Source organism: Lepidochelys kempii, chromosome 1 (genome assembly GCF_965140265.1).
Source record: "Lepidochelys kempii isolate rLepKem1 chromosome 1, rLepKem1.hap2, whole genome shotgun sequence".
Taxonomy (NCBI): domain Eukaryota; kingdom Metazoa; phylum Chordata; order Testudines; family Cheloniidae; genus Lepidochelys; species Lepidochelys kempii.
This window is the reverse complement of record NC_133256.1, coordinates 295,746,556-295,768,693: the sequence shown is the minus strand read 5'-3', so window position 1 is coordinate 295,768,693 and position 22,138 is coordinate 295,746,556. Positions and strand designations below refer to the sequence as shown.

Sequence of the window (22,138 nt, the reverse complement as noted above, 5' to 3'; positions counted from 1 at the left end):
AAAAAAGAATAATGTAAACTTTAAACATATTTTTCAGAAGTGCAAAAAACAAAGCAAATCACCATTATATTATGGTAACACTATTTTTCAGTAATACTGTTCTCTACTTTTCCATAGCCTTATTCAATGGTGTTTAAAAGAACATTTACCCCATATTAATTATGGTTCTTTAAGATGTGTTGTCCACACAGATTCCACTTTTGAGGACAGATTCATAAAGTACCAGATTTAGGCACCATTAGTATTCACAAAACCCCCATTCAGCTGCTGCCTAAGTTTTTGCAGTACAAGTTCCCTATGTGCCTATTTCTCTGCCTTATTGGCATCTGGGTCCCTAAGCAATAGCATGATCCACGAACTAGGGGAAGATAGGCGCTAACTCATCTGTGGGGCTTGATTAGAGATCACCTAACTCCGTACAAAACAGCCAGGAGGAGGCGGCGCAGGAGCTTCCTGATATTTTTTAGCCTAGCTGTGAAGGTAATAACGCAGGATGTGGGAGACCACCAGCTCAAGTCCCCACTCTGCCTGATGAGACAAGATTTGAATAAGGAGTTGCTACCTCTCAGGTAAGTGCCCTAATCACTAGCCTATGGGATATTCTAGTGCAGGTTTCCTTCAATTCTCCTGCTGAAGCGATTACAATTTGGATAAATTATTAAATAGTCATTGGGCCTGAAAGAGAGAAAAACTCCATAGCTGGCAGGTAGGGCATTCTTCTGAGAGGTGGAAGACCCAGGATCTAATCCTCCTGCTCCAATGACCCTTGTAGAGAAGGGAGAGGAAAAACCTATCTCTACATAGTCCTTAGTCTGCAGATTTTTGTTTTGTTTATTTTGAGCCTATGGGCAGAGACAACTTATTTAAGGCTAACAATGAATTAATAATGAAGTAACTAGCAGTAACTACTCTATTATTAGTAGTTAGAACTGTATTAGCTAACTTGCTCAGTCCAAGGAAGGCGGACATGATCTATCTCACAACCACGGGCAATAAGAAGAAACAGAGTCTGAGTTGTGGCTGCCCTGTCCTTTATGCCCTCAGCTACAGGGCACAGGCATGGCCTCAGCAGATACTGTTATTCAGAAGAATCTGATCTCCTGTGTATGTGGTGCATGTGCACCAACTGTTGAATCTGTGGGGACAATCACTTGAAGCAGCAGCTTTATTTCAACATTTTAATCACTTATTACATGCCTATACATTTGCAAGGCTTGTTTAAGTAGCCCTCTTCTGCAGCAGCCTGATCCCCAACAGCAGTCAAATTAACTCGCTGATTCCTCTTAAATAATTCTTTCGCCAACGTTACAATCAGTCAGCCCTATGTTCTTTGTCTTCCGTGGGCTGATGATTGGACTCAGCCCTAGGAGTTTGCTGGTGTTCTGGAGCTGTACTGGGTACTTAATCCAGTGGCTGGATGTACATATGAATAGACAATCCCTATGGACTCCAGAACATTTGCATTATATTATTAGAAGGAATCAAAGATCAATTGAGTGTAACAAAGAAGCATTTTATTAGGGGAAAGGATAGGATTAAATTAAAAGAAAGGGAAGGATAGGAATCTGGAATAAAAGGAAAGGGCAGTGAATCAAGTTATACCAGCTTATACAACTGAAATATATTAACCTCAGAGATTCCTCCCGCAAGTAGTCATATTCCCCCTCTATTAACTAAACATGATCAGAATCCCACAACAGAGTCTGGCCCCGCCTGCAGGTGGTCAGCCTATGCATATTGCTCCATGCACTGGAGTGTTTTAGTATTAATCAAAGGTTCTTTTGACTGTCTGCAAAAGTCTTGGCAGTCCCAGTCATGTGCAGGCTATTCAGGGAGTGGTCGGCTGTCCAGGAATGTCAGTCAGGCTCCTGCCCCGTAACGCCTTTTCTCTTGCTCAGCGTCCACTATCCAGATTTGAAGTACACAGTATGAACACTTAGTTTCAGTATAATATTCCCAGCCTCTAGGCTACTGGGAGATACTTCTCTGAAGGCCCTCGCCGCAAATGGCAATGAGGCTACATTTATATAATTGGGTTTATTTAAATAAAAAAACAAACAATTGTTTGCTTGAAATGCATTTGTTTGACTTACTTGACTATCTCTAGGACGGGTAGCAGCATTACACTCTCTGTCATCCTCTAAAATAACTCCATAAGTGCCAGTAACACATTTGACTGCACGCATTTGGTATCCACGTCCACATGTCACAGCACACTGTTAAAGACAACAATTTTAGTTGCTTCAAATAGTTTAAAACTTGGTCATCATTTTAAAATGATAAAATTTCTATTTTTAAACAACATCCGTGTAACAAGAACAGGAATGTAATAATCTAGAAATATTTTTTTTCCACAGTCCTTTTTTAAATTTAAATTTATTCTTGCTCTAAAAATATTCTAATGATAATTTAACAGATGGAATAACTTTAATATTGAATAATAATTCTGAATACCTACTGCACAGGAGCTAATTTACATGCTTAATTACCATACCCATAATTGTATTCAATGCATCTACAAATGAAAAGTTACACATAACTTGCCATTTTATGCACAATTAGCATTATTTAATCTATTTTCAGAGAACTGCTTGTCTAAAGCCCTGAAAATCAGACCCCCATTTTACAGCAATTGGCCTGCTCAACAACTATGGCTAATGCAAATACAGTAAATTTATATCCCCGATAACCATCTTTATCCACAATCATGTCCCCTCCAAACATTGCTCAAGTCACAGGAAGTGCCCCTTTGAGATCCCACTGAATATCAAACCTCACCCATCCAACCCCAACGTCTCTCTCGGACAAAAAAGAAAAGCAGCAGTATTAGAAGAATATGCAAAAACACCCTTTGTGCTTCTCTAATCCTGATAATATTCAGGCTTCAGACTGCTCCAGACATAAATCAGAGCAGCCCTCAGGATGCTCTAATTTACACAGGCAGGCAGCAGCTCCAGAGGCCACTACAGCATTCAAAGATTGCAAGACACAGGGATGTCCTCGTCATTTAAAAGGCACAATGGATATATGCCACCCCAAGCATACCCCCAGGAATCCTCCAGGGCTGGTTATGCTGGCCTTAGGCAGAGTGACCATATGTTGTGGTTTTTCATATAGTGTCCCAAGAAATTATTTCAGGATCATATCAAAACATTTGGGTTTTTATAGCTTCAAAATTTGCGTTTAAGATCCATTGTACACCAAGCAGAATTAACTTTCTGTACTAGAAACAAACTGCCAATGAAATAAGCTTCCAGTGTGATAAACATGGTAGGGAATGAAGTGAAAAGTCAAATCAGTATAGATCAGTGGTCAGCAACGTGCAACCCGCATGCTTCCCGCAACTCCCATTGACCGGGAACGGTGAACCACAGCCACTGGGAGCTGCGGGAGGCTGGGCCTGCAGAAGGTCAATGTAAACAAACTGTCTCATGGCCTGCCAGTGGATTACCTGACGGGCTGCAGGTTGCCCACCACTGGTGTAGATGCTATGAAAGCTGTTCTTTTGCTCAAAGCTTTTATTTCGTTATATACTCGTTCAGGACTCTGAGTTATCAGAAAAAAATCCTGTATTCTAAGAAATATGCACATGTTGTTAAGTCAGAAGTTGGCAGTAAAAATTGCAGTTTATCAGTAGATGCCAATTCATGGAATTTGGAGTAATGTGAATGGAGAGTTTTGTTTTGTTGTTATTTCATGGATTTCTAATTTGGCAAATTTCTTGTAGGTGTTGTATCAGAAATGCCAAGTACAGCAATTGCTTACATGGAAAAGTAATATTATGAAAGTATTTAATGGATTTTGAGCTCATTTTAATGCAATTTAGCAGCTGGAAATGAAGAGAGGCCAGCACCGGTGACAGATCATTAGCAATTGCTCTGCAGACTCCCAGCACTACACTAAATTTGAGAATTCTGCCTTGGATGGAGAGAGATTAAATAGATTAGACAGATGAAAAGTTCTATAGAAGTGAAAAGTATAGTTCAAGGAAGTGCTTATAGGCCTCTTCTCCACAAGGTCCCTGCATCTCACAGGTAAAAGAAATATTATCATATGTTTTCCAGCTCCCTAGCTACAAGTTCTCACTGAATATCAGAGACTTCTTGTGAATAACCTGAAAACAATGCTGGTTTGATTATTCAGACAGAGCTCCACCAAATTAAGGAATCTTCTTTTGAACTATTTTTCAACTACTTTACTAGAAATATCCCTCTTTCAAACGAATACATCCTATTTTGGAATTTTGCAGTATATCGGATATATACCAGATATATGCCTTTAGAAACAAAGCACACTGCTAAATTGTAAATACACTTATTTTAATTAAAATAAATAAACTGTGCATTTTTCCTAAAGATTCTATATTACATTAAGCAGCCAGAGATTCTTAACAGTATCATTAGCTTGGCATATATAGTCTTATATTTTAAATCAAGGTTGCCCCTAGAAGTGCAGATTTGTCTAGAAATGACTGGCTGGACATTTACCACCAATATGACTGCTCTGGGAATTGCATCTACTTTCATTAATTTTAGGTTAGCAACACATTTTACTCAACACACATAAAACATGCTGAAGTGTGACAGAATCTTACAACCTTAGCAATTATATTCCAACAGAAAATATTTTAAAACTTTGTTGTTGCATGATCATTCAAAAGTCTGGAATAGATGAAAAAAGCAAAAATGCATATGTACTCACTGATCCCCATGGTCCTACTTGCCAAGATGCACATTCATGAAGTTCACATGATCTTACTGATTCTGGTCTAGAGTTTGGATTACAGAAGTTCTCTCTCAGTTTTTCATCATTCAGTTGACACCATACTTGTCGATGCCTCATTCCCTTCCCACATGTCACAGGACACTGCAGAGTGGTAACATTAAATTTGTCAGCTGATAAAAAGTATGAAATATAAATGAATAGATTCACCTTTTCCAGTTATTTGTTGGACTTCAGTTAATATATAGCTAATCACAAAAACATTTTTATAGTTTAATACAACCAATTCTTTATTTTCTTGCTTTCTAACCAGTTCAAGGATATACCAGTCCAATGATCTATAAACATTTCCCCAGCTATAAAAATGTGAATACAAATTAAAGTTCATTTACTCATTAATATTAAATTAAAGTATCATAAAATGTATACTTATCATAAATTATGAAAAAACATATGCCTTAACTTCCAGAGGAAACATGTTTAGCCCATTCCTAATTCAGAGAAAGCCAGTATAATCTACATGAAAATATAAATAATAATGTTCTTTGCTTGATTGCATAGTTTTTATTACTTCACAAAAATTAGTGGTAAGATATTAGATAAAATCCCTATAAGAACCCTCACAGTCTTGCAATAACATATCCGGGAAAAACTGAATTACTGGTAAGTTTTTCACAAGACATCAAGCAAACTATCAGGAGAGCTCTGCAAAATTCTAGCACTAGAATATGCTATATTTAATGTACAATGAAAATAACTAGTAAAACCAAAACTGTGAACATTTAAAAAGTACTGCTTACATTTAAAGAAATTTTTAAAGTAGTATAATAATATCAAAGGAGCCTGAAGTTTTGCGTGATTAGTGTTACCTCACTCCAATCACTAGTAGCCCAGTTTGGACATAAAAACTCATTACAGTTCTGCGTTATAATCCTTGGAAGCTCATGACATTCTCTATCAGCTAGCCGACGACCAAAGTTGTTCACACAAAAAGCTTCTCTCGTTCTTATGCCTCTCTCACAGCTCCTGGAACACTGGAATATAGAAAAAAGTAAAACAGAGCACAAGAAATATACTGTAATAAAGACCAATTCAAGCTACATTAAAAATAGATCCATTGGGCCAAATTCATCCCTGGTGTAACTCTACAGACCTCAAATAAATATCTCAGAGATAAATTTGTTCCTTTGCTGTTTAGCTCCATGATATAGTTCATAAACTAATGTTAAGGCTGCAATTTTATACCTTATCTTCTTAAAATACATATAAAACATTATGTTAATAGAAAGCAATTTAAGTTACAAAATAAAGCACTTCCAAGTTAGGAAATGCCAGATTTATGATTGCCCATGTAGCCTCTTGCATCCCTCCTGTGTATTGAATGATGCAGGGATTCTGTGGAAAAAATAGTATATGATCATGCAATTAAAGACTAACATAATGCATATACACAAGGAGGCAGAATTACAGTTGCATGGACAACCTTAATTCTGGCATTTCCTAACTTTCAAGTGCATGACTTTGCCATCAAAATAATTTTCTTTAAACATAATTTTTGTGTGTAATTTCTTAAGTATTTTTAAAAAGTAAAAAGTTAAAAAAAATTATCTTATATATGAGTATAACAACACCCCTGCCACTCTACATCATCAGCAGGGTTTGAACACTGAACATTCAGCATTGCTCTATCACAAACTGTTAGCACTTGAGCTTCAAAACTAATTACATTAGCTGGCAGAAGGAGAAGGCTGTTATCCCAGAGGAGGAAATAAATCACTGATGTCATGTGGTAGGTCTTTTTTTCTTCTTCTTGTTTTCTAACCAATGCCCAATTCAAGGATATACCAGTCCAATGATTCATTAGCATTTCTCCACCAACAAAAATGTGAATATAAATGAGAGTTCATTTACTGGTAATGTTAAAGTATCACTCATGCTAAAGGAGTTATTGGAGAAGCCTAGCTTGGGTAGGTTTAGGGAGTTCTTACGGGAGGCTGGCCTGGTCTGGCTCTCTCTCTTGCCTCTCTCTCCAGAGGAAGTGAGCAGCACCTGCCCTAGGGGATGGGGAGGATGGGTTTCTGAAGCCATATGCTAGGTCCAGAGGGGTTACAGATGAAGATCAGTCCAACTCTTTCCCCCCGCCCTCCCACCTGCATTGGGAGCTGGGGGAGCTCTTGCCCTTTGTTTTGCCTGCTTAGAGGAGGATGTGACACTGGGACTATGTATCACGTTCATTGGGGTATGGATTGGGAAGACTCCAGCACTACAGCTGCTCTGACAGCTCCCAGTTGTTCCCAATGTAGTTTGTGCTGGTGCTGTGATGATGTGGTTGTGTTCAGTGATTTGGCATCCTGCCAAAATTTTCCTGAAGAATGAAAGCAAGAGATGCAAAATGGCAATTTTAAAACTGTTTATAACTCAACTAAACCAGAATGGAAATGTAACTGGGACAAAGAAAATGCTCTTCTCTCTGCTGAATTTCAAAGGCCAGTTTCAAACAATCAAGGTGTTAGAGCTTCTATAAAAAAAGTTTCAATAATCTTTTAAAATAGAAAGTGTCAGGAAACCTAAAGATAGGGTTTGCTACCAATTCCCCTATAACAACTCATATTTTCCGAAGATATTTTTCTTTCGGTTACTTAAAAATCAGAGCAAATTACTATCAGAAAAAAATCAAAATCTAGTATGAGCACTAATCAGACGAATTGCAATCGTACAATCACAAGGGTTTGAATTTGTACCTCTGACCATTCCGTGTAGTGCCAGCTTGTTAACAGACAGTCACCATGACAGGGTTCTCTGATTGGTGGTTTCTGCTGATCAGCGCAGTATTTATCATCCACTGGAACACTCAGTCCTTTTGAAACAGAGTACTTCATGCAGTGGATGTCTAAAGACCGATACCCTGGGCCACACCGTGATGTGCACTCACTTTTGCCAATATTATGCCACCTACAAGTATAAACTGTTATATAAAACTAAATATATTTTAATAAATACAAAATAAATGCATTAAGCACTCAGATACTATAGTGAGGAATGCAGTATAAAATCGATTTAGGCAATAGATTAAATAAATTGAAAGTAAACATAAGGATTGAAATTTTCAAAACTGTCATGGGGATTTAAACACACAAACTGAGGGTTTGCCTACACAGCATTTTGGACCGAGCAGGAGAGAGCCTCCCAGCCCAGTTTGACAGACTCCGGCTAGCAGGGCTCATACTAGTGCTCTAAAAATAGCTACATAGACAGCGTTTTACACATTGTGGCTCGGGCTGGAGCTCAGCCGCTGAATCCTAGGGAGAAGGATGGACTTCCAAACTTGAGCTCCAGCCCAAGCCACAACGTCAAAGTGCTCTCTCTGTACAGCTATTTTTAGAGCATTAGCACGAGCCCTGCTAGCCCAAGTCTATTGACCTAGACTGGGAGGCTCACTCCTGCTTGCTCCAAAATGCTGTATAAACATACCCTGAAAGACTTCTAGACAGTTTTTTTAATTAACAGAACTTGTGACTAAATCCCTTGGGTGATTTTGAAAATCTCAATCAGTGATTCTAACCATGTATTATTTGAATACTGCAACCTGGGCATTCCTGGTGCACCAGCAATAGAAGACTGGGCCCCAAATGATTTCCTATTGAGAGTATAATTCTTGGTGAAATTCAGTAAAGTCAGAGTATTTTGGATGCTGGGGAGGTGAAATTCAGCCCCCTCAACAAAGAACCAAAATAAATACAATATTTCTTAGTTTCACAAGTGTAAATCCAGAGTGTGACTCCATGCAATCAACTCATTTTCTTTTTTTAAAAGGCTGGAAGCTCACCTGTGCATAATACTTTGTTTAGATCGACAACTACAAAATAGTTAAGTGTTAAAAGAGCCTTTTCATAAAAACATCTTTTTACCTTAATTCACACTCTGTGTTGCACTTTTCAGAGACTGCTGGTAGAGGAGGTACATTTTCACATCTTTGGTCAGACACTACCAAGTGATCGCTCTTACGTATGCATGTAACTTTTCTTCTACGAAGACCTTGAACAAAACATTTGGAAAAGTTTAAAGAGCTAAGAAACTCTCTCTACTTGCCTCCCTAGGAGTCTCACAAGTCATCGCTGGTCCAACCCACACAGCTGGTCACACCCTGGAAGATGTTGATTAGGGTTGGCCAACAAACAAGAATTCCATTTTGTGAGAAATTTTAAGGTTTCAGAATTTACTTTTGTTTCTCATCAGAACCTGAATTTTTTTCACAAAAAAAGGGAACAACCTGAGAGAGAAACAGAGAGAGAGAGAGAGAGATCCCCTTAGCCCAGAATAGCCAATACTCCAGTAGTTAGGGAACTCACCTGAGATATGGAAGACCCAGCTTCAAGCTCCTGAAACTGGTTCCCAGGTATCTATCTGGAGTTGCTCACTGTCTTCTTTTGACCAAAAACTCCAGCCTGGACCTGAGAAGCCTTCCCAAAGACAGTTTCCTTGAAACAGCCACAGTTCCATAAGAAGCTTAGGTTTTGACAAATCAGCATTTTCTGACAAAAATGCTTAGTCAAAAAAATTCCATATCAGTTCTTATGTTGATGTAGAAGACAACACAATCCAGCTACTGCGTCAGCATCACCTGATTAAGGCAGTGGCCAGAGCTCTGCTTACTTCCAGGCAACTAGAAATACCCACAATCCTATCTGATCAACCCTATCAAATTCCAAAGCATGTTAAAAGATCACAGTACTCCACCTACAGGCAAGGAGTTGAGAATCTGGAGAGGTAAGATAACTGTAGCATGATGACAGCTATCAACATTCTGGCCCCCAAATTGCAAAAGGCCAAGAGAACTTTTCTTTCTATCTCTGCAGAAGCTGCCAAATTTCACCCATATGAGGTATTCACGGTGGTAAACAGCACCATCAATTCTGACCACCTACAGTCCAAAGCAGAACTTAGCACCAAACACTTCATGAAAAGATCACACACATTCAGGAAGTCTCTTAGGCTTCATGTAGCTAATATCCCTTTGCCAGATAGTAAACAGCACTTCTGTTCCTTAAATTCAGCCCATTCACTCCACAACTATAGAACATTCTGAAGGAGACTCAACCAAAAACCTGTGAGTCTAATCCAGGCCCTTTCTGGTTCATGAAAAAGAGTCACAAGCAACTAATATCCCTCTGACTGAAAGGACCAGTGTCTCTTCCTCTTTCAGACATACAACAGTCCTACCGATAATGAAGAAATCCATGTGGCGGTATATCAGAACTGACTAACTACCACGCCATATCAAACTTTCCACTTCTGAGAAAGCCCAGAGAGAAGCTACCCAAAAGCTGCTTTCAAACTCATCTAGCTGCAGCCAATATTCTAGACCTAGCATAATCTGGATAGAGGCCAGGACATGAAACAGAAACAGCATTAATGGCACTGATGGATTATCTCTTGATGTCAACAGATGGAAGGCAGACATCCAATCTCATACTCCTGGATCTCTACAGCAGTACGATCAATCATGTGAACCTGCTGTCCTGCCTAAAACACAAAGCAGGAGTCTAGGAGAATGCAATTCCTGGAGGGAATCACCCAAAGGGTAGCAATGAGAAACTGCCTCTCTACCTGTGGAGTGCCATGATTAGGGCTCCGTGTCTTTTCACGGAGGTCGCGGAAGTCACGGCGGGAACAGCTGTGGGGGGAGTGGGGAGCAGCAGCTAAGATTTAGTCCGGGGTATTTATGGTACAAGTCATGGACAGGTCATGGGCCATGAATTTTTGTTTATTGCCCATGACCTATCCATGACTTTTACTAAGAATACCTATGACTAAATCGTAGTCTTAGCCATGACATACATCTACACTGCAAATTAAAACCCATAGTGATGAGTCTCACAGCCCGGTCAATTGACTCAGACTCGTGGTTAACCGTTGGGTTAAAAATAGCAATGTAGACATTCCTGCTTAGGTTAAGAGCCTGGGCTCTGACACACAGTGAGGGGGTAAGGTCTCAGAGCCTGGACTCCAGCAAGAACATCTACATGGCTATTTTTATCCCCACAGCCTGAGCTGCAGCCTGACCTGGGCTCTGAGACTCGTTGCTGCGGGTTTTTCTTTATAGTGTAGACATACCCAAAGGGATCAATTCTCTCTTTAGTTCTATGCAACATCTACACGCAGCAGTGAGACATCATGGACTCAAATGCCATGCACATGCAGATGCGACATAGCTTTTTGTTATCCTCTGCAATGTCTATTGTGTGGACCTCCTGGTTATTCATAACAAGCTTGGATATGAAGCTTAATCCACTATGATAGGTTTCTTTAACTGAAAGATTTTACTGAGCTTTCTCTGACTTTTAGGAGATTCAGCTAAGGTTTAGAAAACATACAAATGGCTCCTTTTGTTGGCGCTCTGGCTTAGTTCATGTCAAGCAAGAGCACTAGCCGTATCAATCAGATTCTTGTAAGGCAAGTGGCTAGTCTTTTATGAGATTATATAATGCAACCATTTTTGAGTCAAACTGCTTCCATAATATAGAAATTCAATTATTACTGCTAGAACTGTTGTGAAAATGTTAAAATAAAACAAAATAAAATACCTTTCTCTCTATATAAAATTTTAAACTAAATAGAATTAATAGAATAAATCCTTTGAATAACTCAATCCATGTTGTCACACTTTTCTGGATGACACATATCTTACGTGTACCTTAATTTCAATATCACTCATTTTAATCTCTAAATTTAAATTGCCTATAATTTCATGCAAATTTTACACTTTTACAGTTGAAAATTATTTACATTACATATAAATTGTTTTCAGAATCCAGAATAGAAGATACAGAACTCTATTTACACTAAGGAAATGAATCCCTCACCATTTAATGTTTCCTGCATTTATTGGTGTACCTGGTTTTCAGGACTTTATCCCAAATTACGTGCCACATTTGGGCATACACAGGTTGAGATGCATGATGTGACATGATGTTAAATACTTCTGAATTTACATATAAGAATATGAAATAACATCATAAACAGAATTCTGATTTCAAAAAGAATTCACAATACCTTGGCACATTTTGCTGCACTCTTGCCAGGGACCATATGGATCCCAGGTAAACAGATCACTTCTCTCTTCTATAGGGATACTGAATGAATAACGCACATCAGGATTGTACAAATTCCCTACACACAATACCTTTAAAGATATAAAAATAATACTTTTTTTCAATAAATTGGCCAGACTATAAAAATATAAACACTTATTAACTTTACAAACTTATTAAAACATAAAAAATTCACCTGCAAAATTAACTCTTCTTCTAGTCGATCAGTGCTGTTAATTCGCTCTACAGTGTTGTTTGAACCACTGTACTCAAAAATGGCTCCTTGTATACCGATTTCTTTTTTAGACATGCTTACAACAAAATTTCCATTCAGGATAAAATTCCCATGAGTATCAGATAATGCTAAAAGTAAAAATTTGGGAATAAACATCTATCCCAATTAAAAGGTATAATACACATGAATACAAATTTGATATTTTGTTTGCATTTAGTTATTCATTATGATAATTGGTATTTTTTTTTATTTATGACAAACAGCTTTGGAAACATCAGAAAGATCTGATACCATTAGTAACATACTTCTATTCAGTAGGTTCTATCTACATCATTAAAATTTGGGGGACCTGATTACAACAGCGTAGTAATACCAGAAATATTTTTTAAATGATTTGGTCCTGTCAGTATACCTGGGAACAGTTTGTATTACTGAATTATTCTACAGTCTTGTATTCTACAGGGCTATAGTTCTATTCAGTAACATTGTTAAAATTGGGTAAGTCCTAGGCCTTTATTGGCAACACTGAAATGTGCATTCTGGCATTACATGATCTATTTTAATATTGTAAGATAGGCTTTTAGAAAACTATGCTTCTTTTCTCCTGGTAGTTTTCATCAATGGATCGAATGTATGTATAATGTATGTATAGGTGACCATCTGAGCTTGCTCTCTGTGCATGCTTAACATTCTGACAAAAAGCTCTGAAATGTGCTTGAAATGTGTAAGCTCGAAAGCTTGTCTCTTTCATCAACAGAAGTTGGTCCAATAAAAGATATTACCTCAGCTACCTTGTCTCTCTAAAATTAATGAAACATTTAACTGCAAATGTCATAACACTATTGAAAATAAATGTTTTCTGCAACAATTCTACTCTGTCCAAATCTCGTTCTTCCACTTTACATCCCATTAAATAAACTATGTAGTTCGGCTATAACAGAGATTTCAACTTATAAATAAATGGTATGTTTTCAATAAATATGCATTTAAAAAAATCCCAATACCTGCTCTAATTTGATTTGGTACTAAACAACATTTTGATTAAAAAAACAGAACAATATAAAATTAACATGACACACATTAAATTAATTAAAAACTGTCTAACTGGTAGATCTCAAAATGTAAGTATAAACAGGGAATCGTCATTGAGCAGGTTTGTTCCAGTGGGTCCCACAGGGATCTGTTCTTGGCCCTACACTATTTAACATTTTTACCAATGACCTAGATGAAAACATAAAATAATCACTGATAAAGTCTGCAGGTGACACATAAATTGGGGGAATGTTAAATAATGAAGAGGACAGGTCACTGATTTATAGCAAATTGGATCACTTGGTAAACTGGATGCAAGCAAACAATACGCATTTTAATATGTCTAACTGTAAATGCATACACCTAGGAGTAAGGTATATAGGCTATACTTATAGGATGCAGGACTTTCTCCTGGAAAGCAGTGACTCTGAAAAAAGATTTGGAGGTCATAGTGGATAATTAGCTGAATGTGAGCTCCCGGTGCAAAGCTGTCGTTAAAAGAGCTCATGCAATCCTGGAATGCATAAACAGGAGAATCTCAAGAAGGAGTAGAGAGGTTATTTTACCTCTACATTTGGTACTGGTACAAATAGTGCTAGGAGACTTTATCTAGTTCTGGGGTCCACAATTCAAGAAGAAAGCTGATAAATTGGAGAGGGTTCAGAGAGGAGCCACAAGAATGACCAAAGGACTAGAAAGCATGTCTTACAGTGATAGACTCAAGGAGCTCAAACTATTTAGCTTAACGAAGAAAATGTTAATGGGTGACTTGATTACAGTGTATAAGTACCTACATGAGAAATGGGTATTTAATAAAGCTCTCCTTATTCTAGCAGAGAAAAATATAACATGATCCACTGCCTGGAAGTGAAAACTAGACAAATTCAGACAGGAAATAAGGCATAAATTTTTGACAGTGAGGGTAATTAACCCCTGGAACAATTTACCAATGGTCATGGTGGATTCTCCTTCACCAACAATTTTTAAATCAAAACTGTTTTCCTAAAAGATATGATCTAGGAATTATTTTGGGGAAGTTCTATGGCCTGTGTTATTCAGATCAGACTAGATTATCACAGTGGTCCCTTCCAGCCAGAGAATCTCTGAATCCCCAAAACCCATTCAAGTTCCTGGTTTTTTTCCAGATGAAATTACACTTGTGTAACTTCTGCAGAGGGAACCAGGCAACCCAGGTGATGGTAAATTATAATTACACAATTGCTCTTAGGACTTTATCAGACTTCTTATATTTTATGTCTGCAGTAGACCTTTGGCAAAGTACACACAAACCATCTATCAGCTGTTGTTTACTGGAAATCTTTACCAAGGTAGTTGTCATCTTCTGGTTTTCCTGAATAGCTGTGCTGACGAATGTCAATGTTTGTAGCTCCCATGGGAATTTTTACTACAACATTATAACCTGGAATATAATTGTACATAAATTAGGTCTTTCTAACCACCACAAACATTCATATACTTGTAAAAAGTAATTTTCTGAACATTTGTTTAATCAGCTTTCTTCCCATACTCTGACAACCAGTGAGGGATGGCCAGCTGTTAACCCAGCTCATTTTTTGGCAGGAAGGAAATTCTAGTAGCTTCTTTTAAAATAGAGAAATTAAGCTATATAAAATCTAGTCAAACTGAACTGTTATAATACTTATTGATTTCATATGTAACAAAGAAAATTATTTTTTCTGGTTTTATGAAAACTGAATGACGTTAGTGGACTCTATTAATAACGTTAGTGGACTCTATTAATAAAATCCTTTCCATACACATGTCTACAGAATAGGACCTGGAGGACCTGGCTTCAAACTTTCTGTGAGAGCTCGGACAAGTCACTTAATCTACCCTGTGCCCCAGCCCTCCATCTGTAAAACGGAGATAATACTTCCCTATTTTAAAGGGGTGCTGTGAGGTGAAAATCCATTAATGACTGCTAGGTGCTCAAATAGTACAGTGTGAAGGCCAGGCAGGTAGGTAAGTTATATACATTAGACAAATTAGTCGTGTTAGATCTGCATCTTCCAGATGTGAGCTGGGCTACTCATTAGAGTACGGGTCTAATGTGCTCCCTTCAAGAAGCAATTCTTCATAAACGAGTCACCACATTCTACAATTACTCCAGCTAGTCCCAAATAATAGGTATTGAAGCAGCATAGTTTTGAGGTAACAAAATAATAGATAGCCAGATCCACATTTGAGAGAAACAGTCACACTCTTCTCACATGTACAGTTAAAATGTTTATTCACAGCTGCTATCTGAACATCCAGGAGCACCACACAATCTAAGAACCCTATATTGTGAACCTGCTTAACACATGATAGCACAATCAGTCAGAAGAATTAATATAATTCTTGATAACTCCTCCAATTGCTTCTCTATCCACTAACATTACCTCAGGATTATTATTAGCACTAAGCTTCAACTGGCTAGCGCACATCCATGGGTAATAAGCTAAAAATATAACTATAACACCCCTCCCCAGTTTCATTATCCACTAATTGTACAGTATTGTATTAATCACATAATAATCAATGTGTATAACCCAAACAGCTTAGTGTTAGCACAGATTTATTATGTCTACCACTTGGGGGCAGCACTGTAATTGCAAACTGTTACAATTTGCACATCTTTAGTCAATAGTCCACTACCTGCTAATTACACAATATATCTTCCCAATATAGAATAAAAAACAAACACCCAAAAAGCCCCCTATCAGTCACACCCAAGAGAAGCTAAAAAGGGAGAGAGGAAAGAGGTAGTTGGAGGAGAGAGGAGAGAAGACAAAAATGGGAGGAAAGAAATTTTAAAATAACAGAAACATTGCCATTTAGCATGCTGACATGAGACAAGTAACTGGAAAATTACATCACTGACTTTTGTGGGTGAAGGGACAATTCTTTGTCAAGTACTCAGATACTTCAGTTAAAAGTGCAATATAATAGAAAGACCATTAAAAATACCAAGTGTGAGTAATTAAATGTAGCTGTCTCCTCAAACCAGGATGCCAGTATATTTGCATTTAGTTGCAATGAATTGCTGATGACTATTTTATTAACATTTAAATATGTAGGGCAAAACTATAACTTAACACTACGTGGCACGCAGAGCACTGCTACAGTGACTGATCACACAGGCTGCTCCTGCAGTAGCATAAACCAAACCTCAGATTGGTCCCTGGGTACATAAGGAGTGAGAGTGACTACTACTGCACACCCCTGAGAATATCAAAGAGGCAGAGTATTGCATCACAAGCTGGTGAGGCCTACACATACCAAACTTCCTGGTAAAATCAATTTGCTTGTACAATACAGCCTTGAGAGAGCATCTTATCTCATCAGTGTGACTGGAGATGTGCTTGTGCTATCTTGGGGGTCACCTCTCTGTTTCTAGGCAGATGCTACCGATCAACTGAACATCACATTCTGTGAGGGCTGTTGCATTCCTGCTTGAACATGACTGTCAAACTGTTAGAGCTGTGTGGGCAGTGCAGGCTAGAATATCTGTGGCATATTTGCTACTACCTGATACTGGTTTAGGGTCTGTAGACATGCCCTCATATGCATAACCCTGCCCATTTTGAGTGACTCCACCATCATTTTCTTACAGAGCCAAGCCATGTCATAGTAACAGTGGGCAGAGCTAGTGACAGTTATGAACTATTCCCTCTGATCGTGCATGCAGCAGGTAGTTGCCTCACTACTTGCTACCACACATTTAGTTTTCTGGAAAACCTAGTGTAGTCACATAGGATGTATGATGATTTAGGGGCTTAATAATTAAAGCACAATTTAAATTTTACAATTAACTGTATAATAGAAGAAAAGAACCCAATTTTACTTCCCCCAAAAGAAGCTTTATAATCTTGCCATGTCAAATTCTGCACTGACCAACACGCTTTGCTGCAAGCCCAGCAAAGTCAGAGGATTTGTCGAATAAGTAAGGGTAGTAGAATTTGGCCCTAAGACTACATCATACCACGTTGTGTTGCTCAGAGAAGCCTAGTGGGAGGTACAAAACATAATGGGTCTTATTCTCACTGATAGTAAGCCCTTTTACACAGGCTCATGGAAGGGGGGTAAACACAGGGAAAACAATCTATTAGCAGTCTAAATGGTTGTTCAAAGTGCACACACCCTGCACACAGGGCACTGCACCACACCTACGGATGGCACTGGAATAACTGCCACGACCTAGCCCTTCTGGCATATGCACAGATTTGTTTTCCTAACTAAAATGATTAGGTCTTAATTGTGTTATTTCTTCAAAATACAAAGTCCTGCAACCTGTCAGCTGAAAATGAAAAAACAGCCCAAAAAAACCCCTTTTTCACTTCCACCATAGAAAGAAAAAAGTGCCTGAAGCTACAAACTTCATTATTTTTCATAATTTACTAATTTTCAAGACCAGACTTAAAATAAAAATGACTAAATTAACAATAATTTATTTTTTAAATTTTATTAAAAAAGAAAACCTATTTTTAAATGGAAAATTCCATGCTTGAGCATGTTTGCTTTTAATAAAGAGCAAACTGACTCAAAAATATGTAAGGTGGTAACAGATATACTAACACAGCCTTGTTGACAGTGGCATTAATGCCATTTTTATCAGAATATGAAGATTGGTATCAGACACATTCTTAATTCAATTCATGTGCTAACCGTGCAGTACATGATCATTAATGGTGATAAAAAAGCCCACAGTTCCTTTACAGTTTTATCAAATTCTTACATCCTTTCACTGTTACAATTTTAAATGTACATTTACAAATTCATATTGTTTCTGATTTAATAATAATAGGCACTTACTGTGCCTTCGACCATCCATCAGCACAGAAACAAGAGGGGATTGTGTGTATATACATGTGGGAGAAGGGAGAGAGGGGAGACAGTGGCTGTGTGCCACTTTTACACCTTCTGGTGTTTTTGCCTCATCCCCTGGGATGAGCACAGACCATCTGCCAGGGAAAAAACAGCCAAAGTCCAGCAGCATTTTGCACATTCCCATTCTCCAGGGGACAAGGGGAAGGTGCCAGCACAGAACCTTTCTGGCAGCTCTACATTGGCCAGGAATCCCCCCTTTTTACCAAGGATCATCTCCACCCAGTTTGCTGCCCCTTTAAACTAGTGGAGCACCCTAAAGGGGCCACTGGAAAACTGATGTCCAAGGTCTCCTGACCCTCTGTCCCATGCTCTTACTATGAAGCTATGGTTCTGTATGCTATGCTTGACAAGAGTTTCTATTTATATATACACTAGTCTCTCGAACCCTCCTACACACTGATGTAAGACCTACAAATAGTGTTAATGAAGAAACTGAGATAACAGATTCTCTGTGTAAGAGGTTTTCCCACTAATTGTCATTGATCAGAAGAAGGACATACATCTTCTGGTAATCTGGGATAAGAGAGGGCATGACATTTTATGGGTCTATATTTGTCATTTCAATAAAAGAAGAAAATCAGCTAGGAGCTCACACCTGGGATTCATCCCTCTCTCTCCTCATGGGGCCAGTAGGAGATGCTGGAGCCCCATGGGCTGTGTAGTTTCAGCACAGACTGATCACAAAGTGCAGGAGGCAGGAAGCACTCTTTTCCAAAGACAGCTCTGCAACTTTTCACCACCCCATTTCCCCCCTCCTTTTTGCTTTGACTTTACTCAGCAACTGACTTTTTCCTAAATAGGTCAGCAAACCACAGCGTTTGTCTCTGTATCCTTGAAAGAGCTTTTGTGACTCAAAATCATGAATATTTTCTGTTGGCAGAGGATAGCTCAGTGGTTTGAGCATTGGCCTGCTAAACCCAGGGTTGTGAGTTCAGTCCTTGAGGGGGCCGTTTAGGGATTGGTCCTGCTTTGAGCAGGGGGTTGGACTAGATGATCTCCTGAGGTCCCTTCCAATCCTGATATTCTATGATTCTAAAGAACGTTCACTGAAATCATACTTTAAACACAACTCAAATGTAAAATAAGAGAAAAACATACCATAATGAGCACTGTTGAAAGTACCTGCAAGTGTCTTACATGAAGAATTATCACCGCCACAGATTCCACACTTATCTCTCCTTGCCTTGGAATTCAACACATGATCACAGCCAGCTTGCTACAAGAAATACAATAAATCTGTGTTGCATATACTGTAATAAGTCATTCAGCTCAGTAGAAAACAGTGAAAATGGCACATTTTAAGATTTTTCCTCAAAAAGATTTTATTCACTATATATATCTATATATCTATATCTATATCTATCAATGGACTATCTCCATCTTTGTTGGCAAATCACGAACAGTCTTTTATATGATCTTAGGTGCTGTGATGTAAGGACAAAGTATAATAGTTCTGTTATTCTAAGAAAGAACAATGCAAATCTATTTAATATTTCTGCATTTCTTGATGCATTAACATTTTATAAAGCTTTTCTATCTACAATATTGAATGTTCACTATAAATTTTAAAGACAATTTGTTGAAAAACCTCTGTAATGTTAAAATGAATCAATTCCTTTAGTATTATGTGCACATGAACATCAATTTCTTTTAAACTCCATAGTTGTAAAATAAAGAATGATCTGATTTATTGACTATTTATATGACCTTTAGCTAAGATACTAAGAATAATAAATCCAAGATCACTATTTTAATTTTTAATTCTTTACTCAGACCATTCCCTTTCCCTCCTCCACATAAGTACAGTTGCTCTCTGGCATTCCTCCCTGTGGTTTACCCTAATAAAGGGTCAAATTTTACCTTCACTTTCACATTATGCAACCCACTGCCATCTGTAAGGTTGCATGGGGATGGAAAGCAAAATCTGGCTCAAAGTTCTAGGTGGTTTTAGCTTCCCTCTCCCTATAAAAAGGCCTGTGGCATTACCATAATTTTCATCCATCTAAGAAAACTGAAATAATCCCCTTGGGAGCTAAATTGCCTCCTGATTTTGAGAAATGTGATGTAAAACCTTCTCTCCATAGAGGTAATAGCACTTTTCTCTGATATTTGACTGGGGACGAAAACACACATTCAGAGCCTTATTCATTTCCCATTACTCCAATTTTACATCAGTGTATCTCTACTGACTTCAATAGAGTTACCCCTAATTTACACCTGTTTAAATGAGAGAAGAATTAAGCTCTTATGATTCAAATCTGGGTCTTTATTTTATGAGCTCTATCTCTAGGTTACTAAGCTGACTGGGATCAGAACTTTGTTAAAATTGGTTCAAACAACTTTGCTTTAGTGGTTTCCAAGAGGATTTGCTTTGCCATATATTTTTATATTTAGAGAGACACAGAGACACAGAGAGAGAGAGAGAGACTGTGTGTGTAGTGTATAGTATGTATATAATAATATGTAGTATACTGTAGCATATACTATATAGTATAAGGTATACATACTATATATAAAATGAAAGAGCACAACTGGGTACCACAGCAGAAGTCATCTGCATAGATGAATTTGCGGACTGAGTCAGTAGCAGGTCGATTGTGTACAGACTGAACAAGGTGGACACAAGCACACAGCGTTGGGGTAAGATGTTGGATTGTCTTCTCCATTCACTTGTTCCATCTCATGAAAATGCCTGTCAGGAAGTAGAAGTTCAGCAGTGTCCACCACTCATGCTACGCGAGCTCTTGACAGTTTTATCAGAAGACCAGTGTGCCATCCTGTATCGTAGGCTGCTGTCAGGTCAAAGAAAACAGTTCCGGTCTTCAAGTTCTGTTGAAACCTGTTTTCTATATATGTAGTGAGGGCTAGGACTTGGTCACATGTGCTTCAACCCTTCTGGAAGCCAGCTCGGTCAACGCTGAGAATTGCCACCACCTCTGGAGATATACGCTGTAGGATAAGCCACTCCAAGTCTTTGAATCTGACAGATAGCAGTGAGATCAGTTGGTAGCTTGCTGCATTGTGTGGGTCTTTTTCAGGTTTTAAAAGGGTAATGATTTTTGACATTCTCCAAATCCTTGACAAGTTGCCGACACTGAGAACTCACGTCAGGAATTTGGATAATCATTGATAAGCGTTGGTTCCAAGGTGATTCAGGAATTCTGGTGAAAGTCCAGATTTGATGTTGCACAGTACAGTGTCTAGTTCAGTGTTTGTGAATGGTGCTATGCACTAACAAAGCAGATTACATCATCTGAATTGCCGCCATTCATCGCAAATCTGCCTTTTTACAAGCTTATTCAGGGGAACCTTTGCAACCTGAAACAAGTGGTGAGCAACTTGGTTTGGAGTAACAGGAGGATGGGGCAGCACTTGCTGTGCCAAGTCAACACAAAAGGTTCCAGGGTTCTGGCTGGAATGGATGAAATTCATATTCCTTGTTGTTTGCTCCCATCTTGCTTGTATCACAGCAGCTAAGGACTTTATTAGCTGGTCAGCAAGATCTGGATCTCCAGACAATTATACTGCATAAATAGTTCTGCACATATGGTGTCAAAACAAGGAATGTAGACACAGCAAGAGCCTTGTGGAATGGATTCTCACGCTGCTTTCAAGATGGCTCCATGGAAATGGTTGTAGGTGTCATTGACTGGCATGAAGCATGATGGGATAGTAACGATACTTCATTCCAGGATTTAGCTAAATTTCTCCCATTTAGGTTTCCTGAAATTCCATCTTCTTTTGTCTAAGTTTCTAACAATGGGCAGCTGAAGGCCGACATGGATAAGTGCTTGTCTGTGTTGACTGTGTGGAAAGCTGTCCAAGAGAAACATATGATGCTGGTTAGAGATGACCAACTAGTGATGTCACCCAGCAGAGGTCACATGAGCAATCACGTGACCATCTGGCTGAGTGAAATGTACCCCATTGTTTTCGGTCATGGACGAGAACAAGGTTGTTGTTTGATGCCAACCTGCCCAAGATGGCAGACTACTGTAGCACTTGACGTCTCCAATGAAGTATGACCAAGCCAGTTTTCAGTGTCTTCCACCTCCACAATGCAAGTGCTAAATGTACGTTAGACATCTTTCTCACTGGATAACGACTGAAACACGAGGCAAACCAGTCTACCTTGGTGTCACACTAGACCACTATTTGACTTACCACA

General features: G+C 38.5%; 1 protein-coding gene across 1 annotated transcript in view; it reads right to left on the bottom strand.

Annotated features, from left to right (window-relative positions):
- ADAMTS20 (ADAM metallopeptidase with thrombospondin type 1 motif 20) overlaps window positions 1–22,138 on the bottom strand; it is a 169,174-nt gene that overhangs the window by 69,776 nt on the left and 77,260 nt on the right. Inside the window, exons 15-23 of the mRNA XM_073331555.1 lie at window positions 19,069–19,186; window positions 14,405–14,500; window positions 12,010–12,176; window positions 11,776–11,905; window positions 8,631–8,757; window positions 7,464–7,674; window positions 5,592–5,756; window positions 4,702–4,866; window positions 2,094–2,216 (exon numbers count right to left, since the gene is read on the bottom strand). Coding sequence (XP_073187656.1) covers window positions 2,094–2,216; window positions 4,702–4,866; window positions 5,592–5,756; window positions 7,464–7,674; window positions 8,631–8,757; window positions 11,776–11,905; window positions 12,010–12,176; window positions 14,405–14,500; window positions 19,069–19,186 — 1,302 coding nt within the window. The remainder of the gene's footprint in view (window positions 1–2,093; window positions 2,217–4,701; window positions 4,867–5,591; window positions 5,757–7,463; window positions 7,675–8,630; window positions 8,758–11,775; window positions 11,906–12,009; window positions 12,177–14,404; window positions 14,501–19,068; window positions 19,187–22,138) is intronic.